We start from the raw sequence: 22,621 nt of genomic DNA on the forward strand, positions 1-22,621 counted from the left end.
ATCTGTCAAACTTCAAACTTTTTCTCCCCAAAATTAAATAGATGCTTTTTCAGTGTTAGTAGTTTCAAAGATTTTAGTTCTGCAAACTGTGTGGACAAGATACACTTAATCTTCCTGGAGCTATCTGCCCCTATAGTCTGCCTTTTTTGTGGGCCTGCTGGAAATGGCATTAAAAACATACAGAAAAGGCTTGAATTATGGCTGAAATCAAGTTGATAATGTATTTTCCAAAACACAGAAGAGGATTTTGGCTTTTGGACCAGTAAAGACAAAAGGCTTGGTGCTCAGCACACTAGTGCACTTCATAAAAAATTTAAAATATGAAGTGTTCCAAGAATAAATATTTTAGCCAACGTGAGGGGGGAAGTTGTGTATTATTTTCAATTTTATTTTTCCCAGGTTTTAGCTGGAGTAGCAGTTTCATCTGTGTGCCAGCCATCCCAGGGCACTGGAGGTCCTGGTGGTCTGTGTGAACCAAAGCAATAGGCAGGAAAAATCAAGTTTGGAAATAGTGTGTGCTAAAGATAACTCTGCACTGTTTGTATTACCTTCATAGTATTCCTGGCAATCACAGAATCAGGCAGCTTACAATCATAAATTTTAAACATTCTTCTTTATAAGCTTATATTTTTATTTCCTGATAAAGTAATTTTTAATGTTTCTTTAATGCAGACTTTCATTAAAGATAGAACCAGGGACCAGCACCCCCCACTCTGCTGCTTCCAGAGAAGATTTAGTAGGTAAATGCTTAATAAATGTGCGAAGACTTGAGGTTGTCATTGCATTATTTTAGAATTGCAGACGTGGAAAATATTTGCCTGAGGCTGTAAAGAAGTGTGAAGTTTAAACACTGCATGTTTGTAATAAAATGTCTAAAGGTGATCTGTAAAGAGGGAATTGAGTAATTTTTTTAGGTTCTTGTATGTATTGTGGCACTAAGTTGTTCATGTCATTTGGGGTGAAGACTTATTAAATATTCATTCTTTGTTGTGTCTAGACAGAAGGGCCTTCATCTAAACTTTTCATGGCATCATATGCTTCCAAAAATGAACATTCTTCTTGGTCAGTGCCAAAAGTGGTTGACGGCAGAGGTTTAAAAATGTAGAATCAGTGGGACATGCCCAGTGCTGGTATAGTAAATGCAGCCACCTTTAGGACTTGCAAAATACTTCCACAGGATGGTCTGTTTGAACTAAGCGTGTTTGGTTTTGGTCCTGTGCAAAAGCCCTGAAGTGCAGGGGGTTTAATTATCAATAGATCAATGAGTTTTACTGAAGCTATCTCTTATACAGGGAGTTTAGAAAGTTTTGTGCAATTTTTCCATGATTTTCTGATAAGTGACCCTGACAGTAATTCTGAAATTACTTGGGAGTAATGTCTTTTTTCTTTCCAGGCTCTGAAGTTGGAGCATCTCCACAAAGTGGAAGGAAAAATGTTGCAGCTGAAGCAGCCTTGCTACCACCAACACCCCCTTCACCTCGGAACCTGATACCCCATGGACATAGGAAATGTCACAGTCTGGGATACAAGTCAGCATTTTGCTTAATCTAAAAATCCTGAGCTTTTTTTTTTAAGTAGTTTGATGTATTTTGTTTTCAATACAAAAGCTTTGCTTGTAAAAAGCAGTAGGACTTGTACACAGTACTTCACTCACAGAGCAATTTGTGGCCAGGGAGCAAGCTCAGAACTATAATGCTGGTACCCCAAACAAAGAGAATTAATTAAAATAGGAAGGCTGAAGTTTTGGTGATAAGACTAGTCAGTGATAAGACTAGTCAGAATGGCTCTTTCTGAATGACAAAACTATCATTTTTTAATAACTCAATGCCACTGTAATTATTTCAAATTCAAAATTTTATCACTGCTTGATTGGTATTTTTACAGGGAGACCTCATTTATGGACTTTCTTTGTAAGCTAACTCTGTTCAGTAATGGCTTCAGGCTTTTTCCATATAAGTGTACTTCTAATAACATCTTGATCAATATCTCATCATTTTCCTTGTCATGTCTTCAAAATGCAAGATTGTAGCTACTCAGTAATAAATAACTTCTATTTTTTTAAGTTTACCTTTCATGAGCTAGAATGCAATGGTCCAGTTCAATTATGTGTTATAGAAGATAAAAGTAGCAGAAGATAATGGCTAATGTACTCCTGACTTCATCTTTGTTACACGAGTTCTGTGCAGTTTTAAAACTGGCAATTCCTGCCAGTAATTTAGGTTAATTAATTTGTTAATTTATTTAATAAATTAATCTACCAATTTGTGCACAATTGCTTATGGCTTGGCCATGATTTAGTTTGGCTTTAGGAGCACGCTGCACACAATCCTTGAGGATGTTAGAGCAACTCTTGGGATGTCCCAAAGGCGAGGTTGTAACGTTGTGTCCTCGTTGGTTTCCAGTTTCATACACAAAATGAACACGGCGGAATTTAAAAGCGCGACATTCCCCAACGCGGGACCGCGGCACCTGCTGGATGACAGCGTCATGGAGCCCCACGTCCCCTCCCGAGGGCAGGCTGAGAGCTCCACCCTGTCCAGTGGAATTTCCATAGGTAGGAGCTGCAGACACACCCATGCTAAAGGTTTTAGCACAAGTGGCTGCTGATTGAGCCTGCAGCAGTGCTGTTCCAAATTACTGCTTCTGCTGTGGAACACATCTGGGAAATGTAGGGGAAGGAGGGTGACTTCATTTACACACCATGGACTGAGAAATTATGAAAAATATTTTTGTTTTGTTTTGGGTTTTTTGTTGTTGTTTGGGGTTTTTTGGTTGGTTAGGGTTTTTTTTTCTTTATCCCTGTTAGTGATAATGGCTTCTGATACTCCTCTTCCTCAGTGGAGGTGGAAGGAAGTATGGGACATTATTTTCTGTCATCTTTTTCTCCCCTAAATCAATTCAAGTTTTGTAGTGGGATTTCTATTTAAAATTCCATATTGACCTGACAGTGTAAGTTGCTGACAGTTTTAAGAGCATAATTTCTAAATGCTTTTGACTTCGACAGAAGATAGAAGTCTAACTTTGAAATACCTCAAAATGTCAGAATTTACTACATTTTGATAAATTATTTATCTTCATATATTTAGGGTGGTGCTCTTTTTGAGAAGGTCTGATTCCTGGGTTTCCTCTGTGAGAAGAGGAGCTCTTTCTTCCTATTGCACATAGATCTTTTAGGTGGAGGGAGGACAGGACACAAGTGCCTCTCAAATCCACCTCTTTGCAGTTGGGGCTGACAAATGGAACCTCTCACTGCAGTCCTTTTTCTCAGAATTATTTGTTTGATAGAATTCAGTGGTGTTAGATTTTTATGCATTTATGATGATGAAGGATCCTTGTAGTGCTTCACATTTCTTTGGATAACTAAATTTTAAAAGCAATTTTGCTTTTTAGCCTTCGTGGAAGGAAACAAGGTCACAGATTGTCAGATGATGCTGCTTTCAGGAGCTGTACATGTATTTTCTTGAGGAGAAGGCCATATGGAATTAGACCAAGTAGCTAGTCCAAGTGAACCTGTTCACATCACGCAGCTTCCACTATTTAATGTGCATTGCCTGTCTCTGATCCCTGCAGGTTCTCTGCTGTGGCAGAGTTTTCCATTTCAAAGCCATCCATCAGGAATGGTGCTTCTCCTCAGCATCCAGGCAGCTTCCATTCCCAGGGTTTGCATGGTGCAGGAGACCCAAGCATTTGTCACCATTGCTGAAATGTAGCATTGCCCTTTTGTCAGGGCAACGTTTTATGGATGTTTTCTATCTAAATACCTAAGACATTCTCTGCAGTCAATCCTTTTTTTTTCCTGGGTAAATTATTTCTCTACCTCCATTACAGCCTAGCAGGGAAGGTTTGCCAGAGCTCACAGACAGTTTTTCATAAGGTACAATTGAGGCCCAGTCAACATTTTCACATTTTGGAGAATATAGGGTTTTCCTACTTTGTCTCCTCTCTGAATTTTTTAATTCTGTTCACTAGCTCAAGCATGACCTGACAAGCTGGAAGAAAATTGCCACTTTAGAAGACTCGTATAAATGACTTGTAAAACAGCAACCTTGGGCATTTTGTGCAAGATCAGCATTTGTTGTTAGAAATTCCCCTCTCCCATTCTCTTTAATCTCCAGCCTACCCATACTCAGTTTTATCACTGTTTTGACAGTCCAGCAGTGGTGTTATTTTTGCTGCTCCTTGATGATGAAAATTTCAGTGACAGAAGAGTTTGATAGAGGTGCTAGAAGAAGAGGGTAGGTTCTGAATTTTTGCAGTATCTATTACTGCAGAATTCTTGGAAATGTAAGTTGTCTGGCATTCTGTGCTGCTGCCTCAGCAGGATTTAAGGAAGTTGATTGAAGCTGCTGAGTTCCTCCATCATGTTTGAAGTAGTCTGTTTACTCAGGACTTGGAATTAGTACAGTCACTGCAGCAGAGAGGAGGTTTATGGTATTCTACAACACAGCTTCAAAAGACGGTCAGGAAAATGTCTCCTGAATGTGTGTACTGAAGGAGTGTTATTCCTCACCTTGCCCATAAATGTGGGTTTAAACCTGTTGCTCTAGAAACAGGACTACCTTTTTTACATATAAGCCTATATAGGACTTTACTTTTCGGGTAAATGATCCTTCTTCAAAACATGGGCAGAGTTTCTGCTATGTCAGCACCTTGAATGTGCCTTTAAAGACAACTGTAATGCTGCTTTAAATCACTCCTGTGTTTTGAGGGCTCAGAGGTGTTTAGACCTTTCCAGTCCTTTCATATTGGAGGATCTGATAGGATCTGCCTCTGTTAAATATCAAAACACCACCAATGTAACAACACTGTCCACAGGAATCCATCAGCAGGTCTGTAACCTAAAGCACACATTGAAGTGGTGATGGACATTTTGGTTATGCCCTGCTGGGAAAGGCTGACAGTCCACTCTGGGAATGGTGCAGAGCATGCCACAGTTTTTACATCCCTGTCATTAACCTTTCACAGATGAAGAATATACTAACTGGGGGTTTTTCATTGCAATGAATGGTTCCTAAAGCAGCGGGAATGCAGGAAGTGATACAGGTATGGGGTTTGATCACAACAGGCTGATCTGTGATGTGACAGCCAAGGTCAGAGTCCTTTATCAGATTAGTTTCTCAATTTCAGCTATTGGAGGGTGAGTGTGTACATTCAATTCATTCTGAAAACAAACAAACTCAAAAATGTTAAAGATGCAGCCTCTTTTACAATGATTTCTTGTGCTTGGGTCAAAACATTTCTTGTTCCTAGAGCTGTGAGAAGGTGTTCCATAGCTGATGGTTATGTGTTATGCTGGAATCAGGGAGCTGTACCTCTGGTTCTGTTGCCATCCTCCTGTATTATAAATAGGTGCTTGTTATCTGGACAGAAGATTTTAAAAAGTGAGAAATCTTGTCCCAGCAGTGCCAGGGCTGTCCTAATAAGAATGAAGAAACATTTGTCCAGTCACATATATGGTGTCAGATGGGAAATGTTCTCTTGAATTCAGGAGTGTTACGAGAGGAAATAGTCTCTTACAAGTTTTAAGCATTTATAAAGTAGATGGCTACATTTGAGCTGTTACAATTGAAGCCTTTTTAATCACATAGAGAATTGAAATCCTCAAGGGTATGAGTAATCTCATTCTTAGGTGGGTGGCTAAGAAGAGGTTATATGGCTTGAGTCCTTAAAGCCCCACTTTATTTCTGTTGGTTTCAGACACTTTTGAGAGACAGACAGATGAATAGTGCTGAAAATGCCTGTTTTGTGCAGAATATGTGCTTTCAGTAAATAGGGACAGATGCTTTTACTTTGCAGTGGAAGTTCATTGAGAACCCCCACTCACTGCTATCAGCCAGGCCTAAAGCTACAAGGTGGTTTTGTTCTTGGAGGGCTGTGTTTGGATGAGGTCACTGTTTTGGTGAGGTCACTGTGTACACTCTGCCCTCCTGAGGTGTGAGCATTGCTCTTGGCTGGCTTCAAGGAACCACCTGCACACTTGTACCACCTGTTCTCATGCCTGTATTTGCCTCCTGTCACCTCCTCACCTAAAAGTAGGATAAATTAAAATTATTTTACTAGATCCTGGTTCCACTCAAAAATAGCATGAAATTCCTTTAATTCATAAGATATTTTCCTAAAGAATACATGGTTCTCTATTAATTCCCAATTTTCTTACATTTGCAAAGTATTTATTGCTTAAGTGTGCTCTTAAGTATCTTTGCAGGAATGTTCAGCTTGTTTCATTAATGTTCTCAGAAGCTTTGGATTTCCACCATTTCTTTCCACCAGTTTGGCTCTGCTGCATTACTGAATTTCTTAGGCTGAGTTTGTTTACAATGGCAAATTGTTCAGATAATTCTTAAGTAAAGGGAGGTGTGTAAAATAGGCCCTTCTTTTCATACATTGCTTCTGTGTGGCTTTTCTCCTCTTAGAGCATCTAACCTAGAGGATGCAAAGTCAGTTTACTAAGGAAGTTACTCTTTGAGAGTGCTGTCTCATGCCTACCACTTCAAAAACAGATATCAAGGTATGAGCACAGGAACACTGCTGAAATTGAGATTGTAACTTCAGGTGTTTAAAAATTCAAAGGAAACAATTATGGGTTTTGTTTGTAGCAGTGTTGGATTCAAGTTCTTTTTAAGCTATTTTTTTCCACTTATTTTTCCTGATCTACAATAATATGGATGAAAGCTCTGGAAAAACTAAAGCTCTTGAGCATTTGCCTTTGTTTCTGTGTTGCCATCACTGGAGAATAACTTCAGCCTTTGTTCTAATGCAATTGGAGCAATTAATGCTGCAGAGTCAAAGAAAGGTATTCTAAATCTAAGTGTGAATTAATGTAAGAAAGTGCCTTTGTAAGAACACTACATTTCCAAACCTAAACTGGCATGAAATACATATGAGAAAGCAGCATTTCAATGAATTCCTCTATTAAGTCACCACCTCGAAGTTATTGAATTCTACAAGGGATTATATTTCTCTTTAAATAAATGAAGTATAGGTGTAGGTATACAGTGTATGCATTTACTTTCAGGGGTCTTGGCAGCCTGTGGAGTAGGGAAGACCTTTACACAGCCAGTGTTTGTTTGATTCTTTAACCTGTGCTGTGCTGTTCAGGTGTATAGGACTGAGTCATCAGATCAGATTTCAGGTACGGTTTCAGGCAAAAGAAATATGTCAGGTTTATTTATATATTTCCTTTATATGAGTTGCCTGTGTCTTGCCTTAAATGTGGATGCCCAGTTTTGCTATTGTGAACTGCTGCTTCTTTAGTGATAGGATAAATAAAAAAAACTGTATAATATTAGAGGTTAAAAATGCACATGTAGGTGCCTGTATTTGAGAGGAGAAGATCCAGTCTAGCACTCCAGTTTTGCCCCAATCTTTCTTGGTACTGTTTGGTCCAAGGCTCACGCTCTGGATGTGTTTAAATCAACGTAGTTATACAAACCCCTGTTTCTGCCCCATCTTTATCCATTTGGTTATTTGCTTTTGCTGATTTTTTACAATGAAACTCAGTGATGGTAATAAAAGTTTCTATCAGTTCTCTGGCATGATATGGCCAGAGTTCCTGCCATCTGTATTTGGTGAGCTGGGGAGCCAGAGCTGAGTTGTCCTGAACTATATATGAGGATTTGCAATGTGGTTGTGAACTCACCAAAGCAGAGCTGAGCTGTCAGGGCATGGAGCCCATCTCTGTGGTGCTGGCTGGGCTGGGCTGTGCTGCAGCCATGGCTGCTCAGGCCTCGTGACCAGTTCTGTGTGTTTTCATGGTAGAATTTCAAGCTCAGTCGGGTCTGTCCCCAGCTCTGGAAACGCGGTGTAACCGGAGCCAAGAGAGTGTCGATGACAGATTTGGGAAGGGGAAAGAATTTTTAGTCTGAAGACTTTTTAAACTCTTTGGGGTTGGTTTGTTTATATTAACACCTGTTTAACTTTGGGGACTAACTTCTGGATAAAGAAAGCCTGTGTTAAGTGTTCAGTACCCCCAGACTTGGGGCAGTGAGTGGGTGCCATGACCGGGGGAGTGGATATGGGATAGCACAAGCATTCCCTATCCCTTAACTGGGAACCTCATGCTGTTTGTGTGCCTGGAGCACAGACATCTCACAGACATCCATCTGCATGTGCACATCTGCAGATGTGAGCAGAAAATTCACATCTGAGCACAGCTGCAGTGCCGAGGCTCTGTGGACAATCCTGAGCCATCTCAGATAATCACCAGCACAGTTAGCAAAAAAGCCATCTTGCCAAATGCTGTTATTCCTGAGATAGGGAAAAAACCTTCATAAATATTTACTTTATTTCAATACATAAATTTATTAGCAATGAAGAAAACTAGGAAGATAGTGTTTTGTGTTAAGTGGCTTCTTACATAAAGCCAAAATTTGTTTAGAACATTCACAGAACGGGCTTATAGTACCTAGGATTTGTTATTGAGTTTAACCTGAAGAACTTGCTTGAGGTTGTTGGAAAAACTCAAATATTGAGTACATACTTGAGAAGAATTTAAGAAGGTGATATATTTTTAGAGTACTGAATGAATGAAATATTTCCAGTTGAGGTGACACTCAAATAGTGCACTTAATGTTTAAACAGAACTTGGCTAGACATCTAACTTTTATTAAGTTAAAACCAGCCCCTTTTACCTCTATTTTGTTTTGGAAGGAGGGATGTCAGGTATTTTGTTTTGCTTTTCAGGAAAGGGGTGTTTTTTAGTATTGGAACTTGTGTCTTGTAAAGTATCTCCTGGAGGGTTTTAGAATCTAAAAAATCCCGTTGGAGATGTTTTTATATGGATGTTAGAGGAATAGTCAAACGCTAAAATCCAACCTTTTCCAGGTTTTTGTTAAAAATTTTACAGCTCCTGTAGGCATCAATGTAAATGTTAAATCAATTGCTATGATGTTTTGTGCAATTTTTTTACAAATTGATGTTTCTTTTAAGTGTAATTTGTAATTTCTATATAGATTTAACTTTCTAAGTGAAACTTTGGGTTTACAAAGCCCCCCAAATTCCTATAGGTTTCCTCACTGTACTGGTATTGTACCAAGGATTGTCACTTTGTGATGGGTGACATTTTAGCTCCTGATCTAGATTGCTTTGCATTTTTACAAAGTAACACTAGCTTTTTAATCTTTCTGTAGTGTACTTACCACAGCAGTTGAATATAACTTTATTGGCAGAGCTGATGCAGTTGCCATCAAAATGCCATTTTGGGTAGAATTTTAATGTATCAGCCTACTTTAAATGCAAACAATAACTTCATAATACTGTCTTATTAGGGGTCTTAATTGTGTGGATCTGTCACATGGGCCTAAATTAAGTAGAGCTATAGTCATATTAAATCTGTGCTTCTTGCTAATATAAAGCTAAATCTAAGCAGTAGTAAGAAAATAAATAGGATTCTAAGTTTCCCTAATGTGTTCAGTGCTGGCTGAATGACTTGACAGAAATTGCTGCACCATTTTGCAGGACAGATTGCTCCAAGTAACCACAAAGAAAACTTCAATTATATGCAAGGAAAACTATTTTCATGTTGGGGTTGAACTGTACCATCCTAACTCTCATTCCAACTGCTAAAAGGATTTCATCACCTTAAGGTCTTACTGTAGGAGATTCTACCACAAACAGCCTTCTTCAAAGACAGTCAGCTGGGAAACCTTACCCAAAATGTCTGCCTAAAGTTGTCTCTGAATTGTTACATCTGATTCTCTCGCCTCATCCCCAAACCATGCCACTTATAAATTAAAGAGACTTCATTATTGCCTTACAGAGAATGTAAGGCAGCTGTGGTTTCGTTAGGGTGGAATAAATCACTGAGCTTTTCACTGTGGTGTGGATTGTAGAATTTGCTGGAAGTATTGAGTGGCAATTGTTTCTTCCAGGAAATGGTAGGGACTTTGCAAAGACTCCTTCTGTAAGAGCAGCCTCCACCTGGATAGGTCACTCCACTGGTTACTCCTTTTTTTTTCTGGGATAGTTCATTATTTACCTGTATAGAAGTGCCTGGAATAATGTCGAGCTCATCCCACAAATTCTCTTTTCCATGTTGCAGGTCAGGTGTAAATTGTCCTGAGCAGAACTTCTGATTATTTTTATGACCACTTCTTTGCTTGCCTGCCCTGTGGCACCTGAATGTTTGCTGATAGATTCAGTCTGAGAGTGTCACTTGAAGTGCAAGCACTTACTCAGTTCAGAGGAAGTGTCAGTCACAGCAGGAGTAACTGTGCTACCTTTCTGTGCACAGAGCTACCTGCTGCTGTCACCCTCCCAGCCTCTTAAGCTGGCTGCTTAGAATCAGTGATCTGCAAATGGAAGCCCTAAAAACTTAAAGGCACTTCTAGAAAGTAATGCAAGTTACCTGTTGAATGTTTTACCTCCCTGCTTGCAGCCCTTTTTGCCTCCTCTGGAGCATCAATTCTGTATTTCATAGCTCCTTCCACTACAAAAATTGCTCTTACTGTAGTGTTGGTGTGAACCAGGTTAGGACTTTTCCTTTAGGAAAAATTCAGAATTAGCTGAGACCAAATGATCTGGTATCCCACAGAGATGGTGTTAATACGTGGATGTTGAGCTAATGTTTGCAGAAGAGGCATCTCAGCTGAATTGGCTGGCAGATAAAGGCTTGTATTTTTTCTTAAATTTTACACAGAGGAAACTTCAGCCCATGCTGAGATTTTCATGGCTCTTGGCTGGAATTACCCCTGCTGTGTGTAAATCTTTATTGCCTCCATCTTTACTCCTTGTTTACTCAGTGAATATCCAGACCTACTTTGTACACATGATTTTTCAAGGCACTGCTTTTCCCTGCTGATTTTCTGTGTAAAATTACAGGGAACTGGTTTGCATTTTCAGCCTCTGTTTCTCTGAGGGAACTCTTGATTAAGGAACATTGATTCAGATTTTTTGTTTGTTTGTTTTCTTGTTTGTTTCAAAATAATTGTATTATTTTATTGCTTCCCTTTATATGTGGGTGTTCAGGCAGCAGAGCAAGCAAGGTGACAAGTTAGTGTGCTGAAAGGTGGCTTCAAGCAGTGACTGACATTGAATGGCAGTGATACTTAGGCTTTGGGATTATCTGGAGCCAGAAATGTTGGTTTGAAATGGTGAACAAGGATAATAGCTCCTGTGGGCAGCTGGGGTGTTCTGAAGGGTGCAGAGCAGCAAGGCAACAGCTTGGAATTGTGTATAGAACCTACTGATGCCTGTTAACAGCATCCCTACTGTAATTATTTGCTGATTTTTAACGTTAGAGCTAACACCCACCTTGTATCTGTATTTAAATGCTCATTTTCAGGCAGATGGAATTTAGTGGAATTGTAAAGTTACTCTTATTGGACTGCCATGAGACTGCATCAGACTTTTGGGTTTTGGAATTTTCCTCTATTTTCAGTGTTAAAATTAAAGTGTTTGTGGATTAGTTTACAAAGCACAGAAGGAAATAATACTGTTATGATCTGATAGAGTAAGTGGGAGATAGCTTTAAAAATTGTTTAAGGCTTCTCAAATCATGTGTTGGACATTCACCAATGAATTTGTACCTCTGTGTCATGACTGTGTGTGACTTGAAAAGAAATTATTTAAATAAGTGACCTGTTTTTCTAAATGCAGACAAATCTGTGTTTAGGGTGTTCTTTATATTTTGAAAATAAGTTTCACATTTATTAGTGCTCCTTTTCTTCAACTTCTTAACTTGGAACTAGTACCTGTCCCTTCAATCTCCAGTTTATGTAAAATTCCTGAAGCAAATCACGAAGTGTTTTCCTTGTAGTATTTTACTGAAGTACTTTTTTGCATTTCATGTTAAATATTCTGATATTCAGAATCTCAGATATTCTGATTTGTTTAGATACAATTGACAGAGGTGGTTTGTAGATGAAGAAATAATGTATCATCTGTTGTTATATTTCTCTAGGTAGCAGTGATGGTTCTGAACTCAGTGAAGAGACTTCCTGGCCAGCATTTGAAAGGTAAGAAAAACCTGTGTTTCTCTGTCTACATTGTTACTTAGAGTCTCCCACTTGGTCCTGAAAATGATGCTTTTTTTCACTGAACTAGAGATCTTCTGCCTGTAAGAGCACTAAAAAGCTGTAGTAACTTCACTGGATCTGTTAAAGCAGCACAGAAACACCTTCTGCTCACTAATGGTTATTAGGGCTTTTATCTAATTGATTGGGTGCTTACTCAGTGCACACATCCTTGAAGGAGCTCAGAGAACCATTAGACCCCAAAGGTTTTATATACATGTGGATATCACATGTGCTGTTTGACTGATTTTCATTTTCACTTTCCCTGAGACACTTCATCTGTTCGTAGTCCCTTTGCTCTCATCATTGACATTGTCACCTCTTTTGTCTCTCTCATCCTCTTTTCCCTTCACTGTTACACAACAATGCCCCTTGCAGATGTCTGACTTTGTGGTCCAGAATTAACAAGTTGTTCCTTTTCCAGCACCTGTGAGTGCTCAGGTGGCATTGTCCACTTCAGTCCGTTCTCATGTTGTATTTGAGAATGTGGAAAAAGACAAACAGCTGTAGTTGAACACAGGAAAAGGTGCAATATTCCCTTCCCACATCTGAGTAAGATGCACAATACAGTGCATTGCTTGCTTCTATAACACAGTTTCAGGTGATCCATCAGCTTCAGAGTTGCCATGGATGACTTTTTCTACCATCCTTTTACATTGTTCATAGGAATTTTTGTCAAAAAACTTCGTCTTTTTAGTTGGAAGCTGTTACCACAAATATATTCTGATTCAACTCATTGAAGCAGTTAAAGTTCTGTGTTAAATTTTGGAAGAAGTCTTTGAAAATCTCTCTGTGCCAAAGGTGAACTCCTGGATGCCTCGTGCCTTAAATATGAATGCATACTGAGGAAAGGCCCTTAACAATTTCATCAGATAACATTCCACATGAGCAGAGAACACAAATGGGGTCAGAAAGGCAATCTCTTAACTTGCAGGCTGCATCACAAAGCACATACAACATTCAAAAGGTTTTCTTTCTTTCCTTTCCCTGCTGCCTTATGGAATTTTGTATTGGTATCAAGTTGTTTTTCAGAGACAAAAAGTCATTAAGTTAGAAAAAAATGGTGAGTTGAGTGTTGTTACCCAGAGCAGCACAAGAAACATTAAAATTTAGGTTTAAACTTATAATAACATTCTTCAGAATTGTTGTGTGGAGGCAAAGCAGAGGCTTTTCATGCCTGTGCTAATGAGAACTGGCAGCCCCAGGCTCCCCCAGTTAAAGTGTTTGCTCCATGTCAAACAGAAGATTCCTCTTAAATTCCACTTGCCTTCTCTACTTGCCTCTCTCCTGAGAGAGCTTTTGGGAACCCTGTTGGAGGTTTCTTGTGTTTCAGGGTGAGTTCTCTTGCCTGCTTCCAGGGAGAGGGATAGGGTTCCTTACAGACATTCCCAACACCATGTGTGAAATTCCTAGAGATCTGCAACAACCTTGAGTCTGTTCCTTGCTTTATAAGATGATGAAGCATGTTTTAACATTTCATAGGTAATGCACTGACACGCAAGTGTCAAAATAAAAGATAACTAGAGAATGTCTCTCTCTGGTTTTGGTCTGTACAGTGGTTTCAATTCTTTATAAAGATGTTTAAGTGAGGGAAAGGCATTAGTTGCCTAGAATTAACAACTCTGGCAAAACTGGGATACATCCAGTGTTAATGACTGTTTTCTATGCAGTACAAGTAGGAATTCAGTATTTCTATGTGTTTTACACACAGAAGGGGTAGGAAGGCTTAAATCTGCATCATATCCCTTAAGAGGAAGAAAACAATTCCTCCAAACACAGATTCCCCAAGTAACAGAAGGAAATGTAAAATGTATTCTTGTTTTTCCTGGCCTTTCTGCTTGTAGCTGAGGAATGCAGAAGGGGTAAGAACTAGAGCCTGGATGTTTTTAAGCGCAACAGAATCTTAGTTTGAAACTTGAGAAAGAGTTTTCAGCATTGGAGTGTCCCTTCAGGACAATCAAAATTACTGGAAGGACTAAAATTTCAAGTCCTTACAGTTATATCCTGTTAAGGGCAGTGTATTAAGTGACACTTCAGTCTCACTGGTTGTCATCCTGAGTGTCTCTGAATAGTATTCCCTGAAATAGCAGGATTCCAAGAGTGGTAGCCTCCTTGTTATGCAATTAAAAAACAAGCTTAAAGGTAAGAAGAAAACATACTTAATTTGCATGCCATATGTATACAAAAATAAACAGCCAATTTTGCTTTATTTTTCTTTATTGTTTTATTTGCCTGTATCTTGAGTGTGTGCTGAAAAATAATTCATAAGTTCAAAGATACCTGTTATGTTGAGAAACAAATGATGGCAAATTGTGGAACAGGTTAGTAGATGGTGATTCATTAATATATTTTTGATAATAAGGCTTGTACTGAACTGCCTGCTTCCCACAGAATTGCTGATCTTCAGTCTTTCAACACAATACAAGCAGCTAGAAAAATGGATTAAAAAATAGGATGTGAGAACAAAGTGCCTCAGCACTATGTTGACTTAAATGGAATTCAATCAATTAAGAGGTTCTGATTCAGAAAAGCAAAGTTCACTGAAGCAAAGCAGTGTTCAAAAGGCAGGTCTGGGACACAGTTCCTGAACAGGGATAAAAGTATGGATCAGGTAAATGAATTTAAAATGTGGGGCTCACAGGTAAAGTGTACACCATAGATGAACTGGAAAATTGAAATATTGCTGACCTGATGTCCATGTTACTGAGCACAACAGGATCTTAACCAGTGTCAGGTGTATTTTGACCGAGCTTGTGGTCCCTTGCAGCCCAACAGCTTCTGTGTTTTCATACTCGTAGAAGTTGAAACCATTTTTGTAGTAACATCTAAAGCAGATCTCAAGATAAGTTTTATCAGTATGGTTCCTTTACATTTATTTGGTCTAAGCTAAATGCAGACTTTGCTCTAAAAATGTGTTAATCTTCAGTGCCAGTAAAATACTTCAGTATTGTGAGTTCTGACAAAGAGAACATCTGATGAAATGACAAACCATATTATTTACTTCTGCATGCCTTTTTCTAAATAAAATTATTCGCTTTTTCTTACGTGGAAGAAGTGGCTTTGTGATATGCACACAAGAAAAGTTCTGTGCTGTTGTAGCAGTGGTGCTGTTTGTGTGAATGAAAGTGTTTGTAATACATCCAATTTATAATGGAATCCAACAGGAACAGGTTGTACCATTCCCTCGGTCCGGGGACAAGAGTGTCACGAAATGGCCATCGAGGCCACATGAAGGCCAGCAGGTACAATCCACTGCACACAGAGGTGTCAAACCTTCCCTCTGCTGTTGGTGATTTGGTTTGGTTTAATAATTAAGTGGGTGTTTTCTGATGTTCCCTTTCTAACTTATGTGTCAAACTAAAGGTAGAGACCTTTTTCTTCAGACTTAAAACTTTTCCCTTCAATGACTTATTCCATATCAGCACAAGGACTGGTCATTCCAGCCTGCAAATCCAAATTCTGAACCATTGGATCTTTCTATCAAGGCTAAAGATGTTTTGCCAGGGTAGCTTTTGAACTGCCTGCCCCAGTGAAGCAGTGCTGGTAGTTCTCATGGGGAAACAAAGCTGCTCCTGGTGCTCATTGATGGCATTCCAGATTTTTTTTGCTGGCTGTTCTGTACTGAATTTCTTTGCTCCTCTTCCCTAAAATCAGAGAGATGCCTAAAATGAGTAACACATTCAAATTGCCCCCAGTTTAATATAAGTAGTATTTGCAAGCTGACAGAGTAACAAAACTGATTATTCTGATTCCTTATGGATACAGATTCTGTCTCCAGCTGTGTCACTGTGGTTGGGAAATTGCCATTAGCTGTGAAACCTCTGTCATGTTAAGAAGCAAGCATTGTATCACTGAATTAAACCCATCTTCACATCTGTCAGTGTCCAAAATTGTCTCCATATCATCATCCTCAGTAGGTGCTACAGTGAAAGTGTGTGTCACATTTCCAGTTTACTTTGGACATAGGATGGATGAAACAACAAATCCTGGCTTCCTTCACAATGATTTTCGGGTGCTGTTCAATCTCTTGGCTTTTCTAGAAAGCTGCTGGGTTCAGCACTTTAGTTACATGCTCTGATTGACATTCACTGAAATGATTCCTGGTGTAACTTTTCTCTGATTGGAAATGCTTTTGAAGCCAGTCAGCTTTGTAATTTTAATCAAGCTCAGTTTTCTTTCCTCAGTGCTGTGCCTGGCCTTTGTTTCAGCCCATTGCTCCCCAGTCCTTCCTAGGGCAGATCATCAGTAGAGCACCAGTTGCATTAAAACACCTTACAGCTGTGGTTTGGGTTTCTACTCTTTATTCCTGCTCCCTCCCACTCTCCTTGCTTTCAGATATTTTAAGGATTGTGCATGTTTGAGCTGTGCTTTGTTTTTGATGTGCTAATGGTCCTGGTGTTTCTAACCAAAAAATAGTGAAATCTTTGCTGCGAGGGCTGAAGGAGAGGTTTAACATGTACAGCAACTGTACCAATATACTTTAAACGTTTACTTTTTTAATTAATTTTTCTTGTCTTTGAGTCCTGTTTTGGGTTTTAATTTTTTAATTAAGGATTACCTGCTTGGCTAATTAATTTTTCTGATCACTTTTGCTTGCGAGTGTTAATTCCACAACAGCAATTCCTTGTAACAGCCAAAGTCTTTTTCCACAATGAAGTCAAATAAATAGAAAGTTGACATTTTCAAATTACAATAAAGGTATTTGCATTAGTTTTTGGTAATGGTTGGAAAATTACTTTAGGAAAAATACTTTTTCACACAACTCTTCACATGCTCCTTTCAGCTCCCTAGAATCGGAAGATTTGGCTGTTCATTTGTATCCAGGAGCAGTAACTATTCAAGGTGTTCTCAGGAGGAAGACTTTGTTGAAAGAAGGCAAAAAACCTACAGTAAGATTTTTTTTAATAAATTAATTTTCTCACCTCCTTCCTTTGCCCAGTTATAAACACAGTAGAATGGCCATTGGGCAACTAGTTCAAGTGTCTGAGATCTCCTCTGCCTTGCTGATTAAGATTTAGGGTCGTTGCCAGAGTTTTGATTCTTCTGTTTGGTGCATTTATTCAGTTTGTAATGCTCTACACATAATCCAGGAAGTAGAAGAGAAGAGGATGCTGCATAAAATTTTCTACAGTTACTGATGACTTTAAAATGGAGAGAATCATGTTTTGTCTTCCTTAACAGTAGGTAAATCCCAGCAATACATCAATAGATGATAACCCTTAGCATTTTTATTACAAATACTTGATGATAAATTATAAATTATAAATCAAAATACATATTCAGGACAATGGGGGGATACCTTATGGCAGCACCTAAGATGGAAGAGGACAGGGACAGATGTACTCTGACTCCACAAAGTGCTCTGTAGGGATTGCAGGAAGTATAGAGCAAGATGCAGAACATTTTTTTTCAGATTAAAGAGGAAAGGCACATGTTCTTTCTGCTTTCTGGAGTTTTCATGCATTCATAGGCCTGCATGAGTAACAAACAGCAGCTTTGGAAACATGGCTGATGCTTGGCTGGACAGTCAGTGCCCTCATGTTCTTGCAGGATGGTGCCTCCTCTTTCACAGCTCATTGTTATGAAGCATTTCACTTATCCATTGTACTTTTGGGTTTGTTTGTTTTCTCTCCAGGTAGCATCTTGGACAAAATACTGGGTAGCACTGTGTGGAACCCATCTCTTCTACTACGCTGCAAAATCCCTGAAGGCGACAGAGAGAAAACATGTATGTAAACCAGGCATGTTCCAGTATCACCTGCCAAAACTCAAATGTGATTTCCTGATGTAAACACTGAGAGGAGTTCATGCCTTGCCTGATTTCTAGTCAGCACTATCCTGTCTCCCAGTCAGTCAGTCACCTCATATGGATATACTCCAGGGAAATATCATTTACATTTGTTTGCTACACCAAGAACATCTGCTTTGCATCTGCCATGTGTCTCTGACTTTGCTGGTCTTTTAGGAAAGGAACTGTGTCATTGGTCTGTCCATTTTCAAAGCTCTGTCTTTAGATGATTTCAGTCTTGCAGCAGTTTGAAATCCAAAGCAGCACTGATGAGGAAAAATTGAGCAGTCACAAGATACAGCAGTTAAACATGTATACTAATTTAATCTATGTGGTAAAATTAGACCATTTGATTTTTCTGTGTAATCCTGTAAGCCATTAACTGCAGTGGAGTACCAAACACTTCATCTGCTCAGCACAGAGGTGCGATGCCAGATGATGCTGGGGTTCCTTTTATTTGCTGCAACTTGATCTGAAAGAAGCTAAAATGTTTTGCTTATGTGGGGAAGAAGCAAGAGGATTTTCTGTATGAATGTTAAGATGTGCATTGTTCCTGTTTGATGTCCCTAGTTAATTGTAATGATTCTCTTAAGAAACTGGGTAAAAATTGAGATACTTGAATCTGAGTTCATTCATTACTCAGAATCATTACTTCGTTGTCTTGGTAGGTGTTTCAGGTTAATTTATGACAACAGTCATGTAGAACAGTTGCTTTGCATAGAGCTTATGGAATTTTGCAAGCCGAGTGGTGCTTTTGGAATCCTTGTAAAGGGGACTTTCTCTTTGGTACAAAATGCTGTTTTCTTACCCTGACATTTTTATGTGCAAAGGGTGGAGATTTGAAGCTCAACATTTCTGGTTTGCAGGTTCCTGGATATTTGAAGTTGCTGTGTGGAAAGTTTGTGCATAAAGTTCTCTTAATCTAAGAGATGATTTCCCACTTTTTATTGGAAGTTCATTAGGAAACAGTATTCTAATACTAATTACTTTCAGAACTATTTATGTGGTTCCTTGGCCCACCCCTACTAGCTTTGCTTAGGTAGTATTGAAACTGATCCTACTTAATTTGTCTAGCCAATGGTTCATTAGCCAATCCTTCTGTCTTCTGGGTGTCTTGGGAGAAGTGTGTGTTTGGATGCATTTGTTTCTGGCTTCAGTGAAAACTTTAGGGAAGGATTCCACCTCATTAAAAGGAAAGAGCAGACTTGTAAGCTATTATGACTAGAAATGCAAAGTATTAAAAAAAAAAGAAGGAACCAGGAAAGAACTTGTGCTGGCATTATGTCACTCACAGCTAGTTGCCTATTTTTTCTGGAAACACTGAGAAACGGAAAAGAAATTTTTGTGGTAATGTCAGACTTTGTGTTCCTGTTTCTGCTGTGATTCCTCCAAGCTTTGTGCCAAAATTGCACTTTGTTTTCTTTTAGGAATAGAATGTGTATTTGTGAGTCTCCCTGGTTCACTGTTCTATACAAAGTTATGGAGCACTTTACCAGACTTCTATCTATTCATTCAGAAGCTTTTTCACTGTTCTGTGTTAGCATTTTTAAACAATCTAAATAGCATGCAGGTTTAGAGAATTTGAAAAAAAATGCCTAGGAAAGAATTCTGTTGATTGGAAATTAAGTATGTTAAATTTGCATTGTTTACATGTTTCCTTCAGAATAACAATTTCAATAGTTTAAATAGTCTTGCCCTTTCTTTAGCAAAAGTAAATGAAGGAAAAAGATAAACAGTCTGGTACCTGATCCTTCTGAGTCTCTGTTCCTGCAAAAAACTTCATTTTGCCTGGAAATACAGTCACATCCATTTACAATGCTCTTTCAGAGATTATTTTCTAAACCTCTTGAATTGACTTCTGATACTCCACTCCCCAAGTTACTGATATGCTGTGACACCCACAACATCTGAACTGCTGGTGAACAGAGGCTTAAGAAGCCAAAATCTGTCTTGTGTGCTTGTGTTTCTTTGTCCAGGGAAAAAAAAAAAAAGTGTTTTCTTGTTCCAGCAAACCACTGAGGAAGTTTGCAGAGAGAGGTGAGGAGGTGTTGGAGTCCAGGGTAGTACAGGATTTCCCATCAGGAGCCTACCAGCCTCATGGCTTGCAGATACTGAGAGAAGTTTGAGCAAGGCAATTCCCAGGAAAAGGAGGAAGAGGAGTGGTAGTGAAAGCCATGACTGCTGAAGAACATTAATTTATTTTTAATAGCTGGCTCTATGAAGTTGGGCTGAACTGTCCAGCACAGCCTTGGATTTGGTTGTACACAGCTGATGTCTTGCCTTCAGCTTTTTAGGGCAGAAAACAGCCTCTGTTCTGTTTATGGATGCCAAGCCTGTTGTGGAGCTCAGTCTCTGATTTGGTTTCCCAGGTGCAGTTGAGGTTTATCTATTGTAATAACTATTTACTACAGTTTGGGTTGTCTTCTATTTAAACAAATAATTTGCAGTGAATAGTCACAGCAAACCTCTGCTTCAGAGGTTGTTATAACACAGAGCAGGACCTTTATGTTGAAATTAGGGTGGGAAACCTGGTAACTGCTGTTGAGATAGAGGGATTGGTTGATGGATTCCAGTTCATTAAACAGGCTAATAACAGGTGGTCAGGAACTTGTTCAGCTGCTCTGCCTGTGTTGTACTTTGAGCCTGGCTATTGAAGGCTTAGGTTTCCATCCCTTTCACTACAGAGTTATTGTACAGAGCCTCAGCTTTGGTTCTGGAGTCTGTGGAGATGGCTTGTCAAGGGTCATGCTTCAGTTCACGTTTGGTTGCATTTTCAGGAAAAGTTAATCAGGAGAGAATGAACTGCAGATGGTCAATCATCCCTAGATAGCTAGAGCATGAGTAAATGCTCCAGGTACTGTCCAGTGATATTCCCAAGAGGTTCACTCTGAAAAATGAAGAGATCCAAGGCTAGATTTAGGCTTGGGGGTTTTTTATTTCCCAGATCAAAAGGATGATGCCATCTACTTTGAAGCAGGTCTCTTTTTCAGATTGATACATTGGAGATTTACCTCAGCAAAATATTCCAGGCATCTTCTGGAGCCATTTAAACATCTGTCTTTTCTGCTTCCTTTCTCAAGCCCTCTGTGACATGGAAAGGAACGCTGGCAACAAAAGACTCAGTCTGCTATATAAAGTTTCCTGGCTGGAGCTCTCATGGTAAACGTGTCTTGATTACAGGCATGCTTTTGACCATTCTGCTGCTGCAATTGCTCCAGGCAGCTTGGAATGCATCGACACTCAAAGCTCTTCCAGGCTTATAATAGCCAGCCTCTTTGGAAAATTACCTCATAAAAATCCCAGAGTAATTTCAGCAAAAGGGGCAAGAAATCCCCTCCCTTTTAGACACAGACAGGCCAGCTCTTCTCCTGCCTGTGGTCAAAGGCCAAGGAGTGCATCCAGTATTGTGTGCTGCATCTCCTTAGAGTAACAGCATAACATCAGCATTGAATTTAGGTAGTGAACAGGTTTCTGTTATTACTACAGTAATGGAGAATTGTCTATAAATAAGCATGTGAACTTGAGAGCCCAGAAATGTAGTACAGCACAATCTGGGAGGAATGTGTGGACAATGGTTTTATCTTGTATGCTGAAATGGAACTCACAGAGAAGCCTCTGTGAAAAACTGCAGCACTCGTGCATGTTTAGAAAAGGGCAACAGTAAGAATAACCACTTGAACTTAGACTTAAAATGAACACTTTGAAAAATGTGAATACACCTGTAAAATAACTGCTTATAGTGATTGGACTGAGAGCCTTGCCAATTTCTGTGACAACGTAGCATGCATGAGAGATTTTTCTGTGTTTGTAGGTGCTTGGAAAGCAACAGAGACTTTTTATGCTTCATGCTTGAGCACAAACCCTGGTTAGTTCTAAGCCTTCCATTGCATGCTCTAATCAAAATTAGATTGATTTACTTGTAGGGTAGCCAACTTGGTACTTGTGGCTCAGGCACTTTCACTGAAATACCCTGATGAAGAATGCTGTCATCCTGGGAAGGATGTTCAGCCACCGAGAAAATTATTTGAATATTATAAATCTGTAGAATCTCAACAGGAGATGTGGAGGAGAAGATTTGTTGGTTGCCAAAATGTTGGAGTGAAAAGTCTGTCCACATATTAATTCAGATTTTTTGATTCAAAGATTTACTTATAAAAGCATTTGAGCTCAGAACAACAGCAACAACAGCAAAAATCAATTATGTGAAGCCTAATGCCAGAGCTGTGCAGTTTTCCATGTGTATAATAAGAGTCATTCCAGTGGCCTATATTACAAAAAGCAAATAGGAACCAGGAACATTAAATTACAATGAAGCTTTCATTCCCTTCATGTTAACAAAGCAGACTTGCTGTTAGCAAGGCTCTGTGCATCAGCAGAGAATGAGCTGCCCTGGGGACTGTGTAAACATGGAATACAAACCCAGCTGAGCACAGGGATGGAAGGCTGACATGTGTTTCTAGCAGTGATGGATTGACGCTGGCAGGAAACACTTTCCTTGTGTGGAGCTTTTCATTTTGTGGAGGAGCACCATGATTAACTGATGGTTTTGAGTGAAGAGAAAAGGCAAGAAGCTCTAGCGGTGTGGATTGCATGGCAGTGTCACACCCTGGATACCTGTTGGGATAAGCAACTAAGATAGCAAAGCCCAATGTGTTGTTTCTATGAAGCTCTAGAAATAAGTGTTGTTCAAAAGGTACATTTTGATCTATAATCCATTAAAACTGCTTTGTGACTCAAATTTCCACCTCTGTGAAAGAGACCTATTAATGCTTTAGGGCTACTTGGAAGTTTGCATTTTGCAGGTCCCTGTTCAGTTGTGTCA

At 39.2% G+C, this 22,621-nt stretch overlaps 1 protein-coding gene across 6 annotated transcripts in view; it reads left to right on the forward strand.

The window, feature by feature from the left end:
- The window catches only part of RALGPS2 (Ral GEF with PH domain and SH3 binding motif 2), a 112,358-nt gene that overhangs the window by 80,995 nt on the left and 8,742 nt on the right, over positions 1-22,621 (forward strand). For 3 of the 6 annotated variants that reach the window (XM_039730268.1, XM_039730269.1, XM_039730270.1), the window contains exons 11-17: positions 673-740; positions 1,394-1,529; positions 2,403-2,554; positions 11,900-11,954; positions 15,176-15,253; positions 16,795-16,900; positions 17,647-17,739. In XM_039730268.1, the coding sequence (XP_039586202.1) occupies positions 673-740; positions 1,394-1,529; positions 2,403-2,554; positions 11,900-11,954; positions 15,176-15,253; positions 16,795-16,900; positions 17,647-17,739 (688 nt within the window). Of the gene's footprint in view, positions 1-672; positions 741-1,393; positions 1,530-2,402; positions 2,555-11,899; positions 11,955-15,175; positions 15,254-16,794; positions 16,901-17,646; positions 17,740-20,879; positions 20,959-22,621 lie in introns of those variants that run through there. The other 3 variants (XR_005629964.1, XR_005629965.1, XM_039730271.1) reach the window with 3 other exon arrangements.

This window comes from Passer montanus, unplaced genomic scaffold (genome assembly GCF_014805655.1).
Source record: "Passer montanus isolate IOZ18808 unplaced genomic scaffold, ASM1480565v1 scaffold71, whole genome shotgun sequence".
Lineage (NCBI taxonomy): Eukaryota > Metazoa > Chordata > Aves > Passeriformes > Passeridae > Passer > Passer montanus.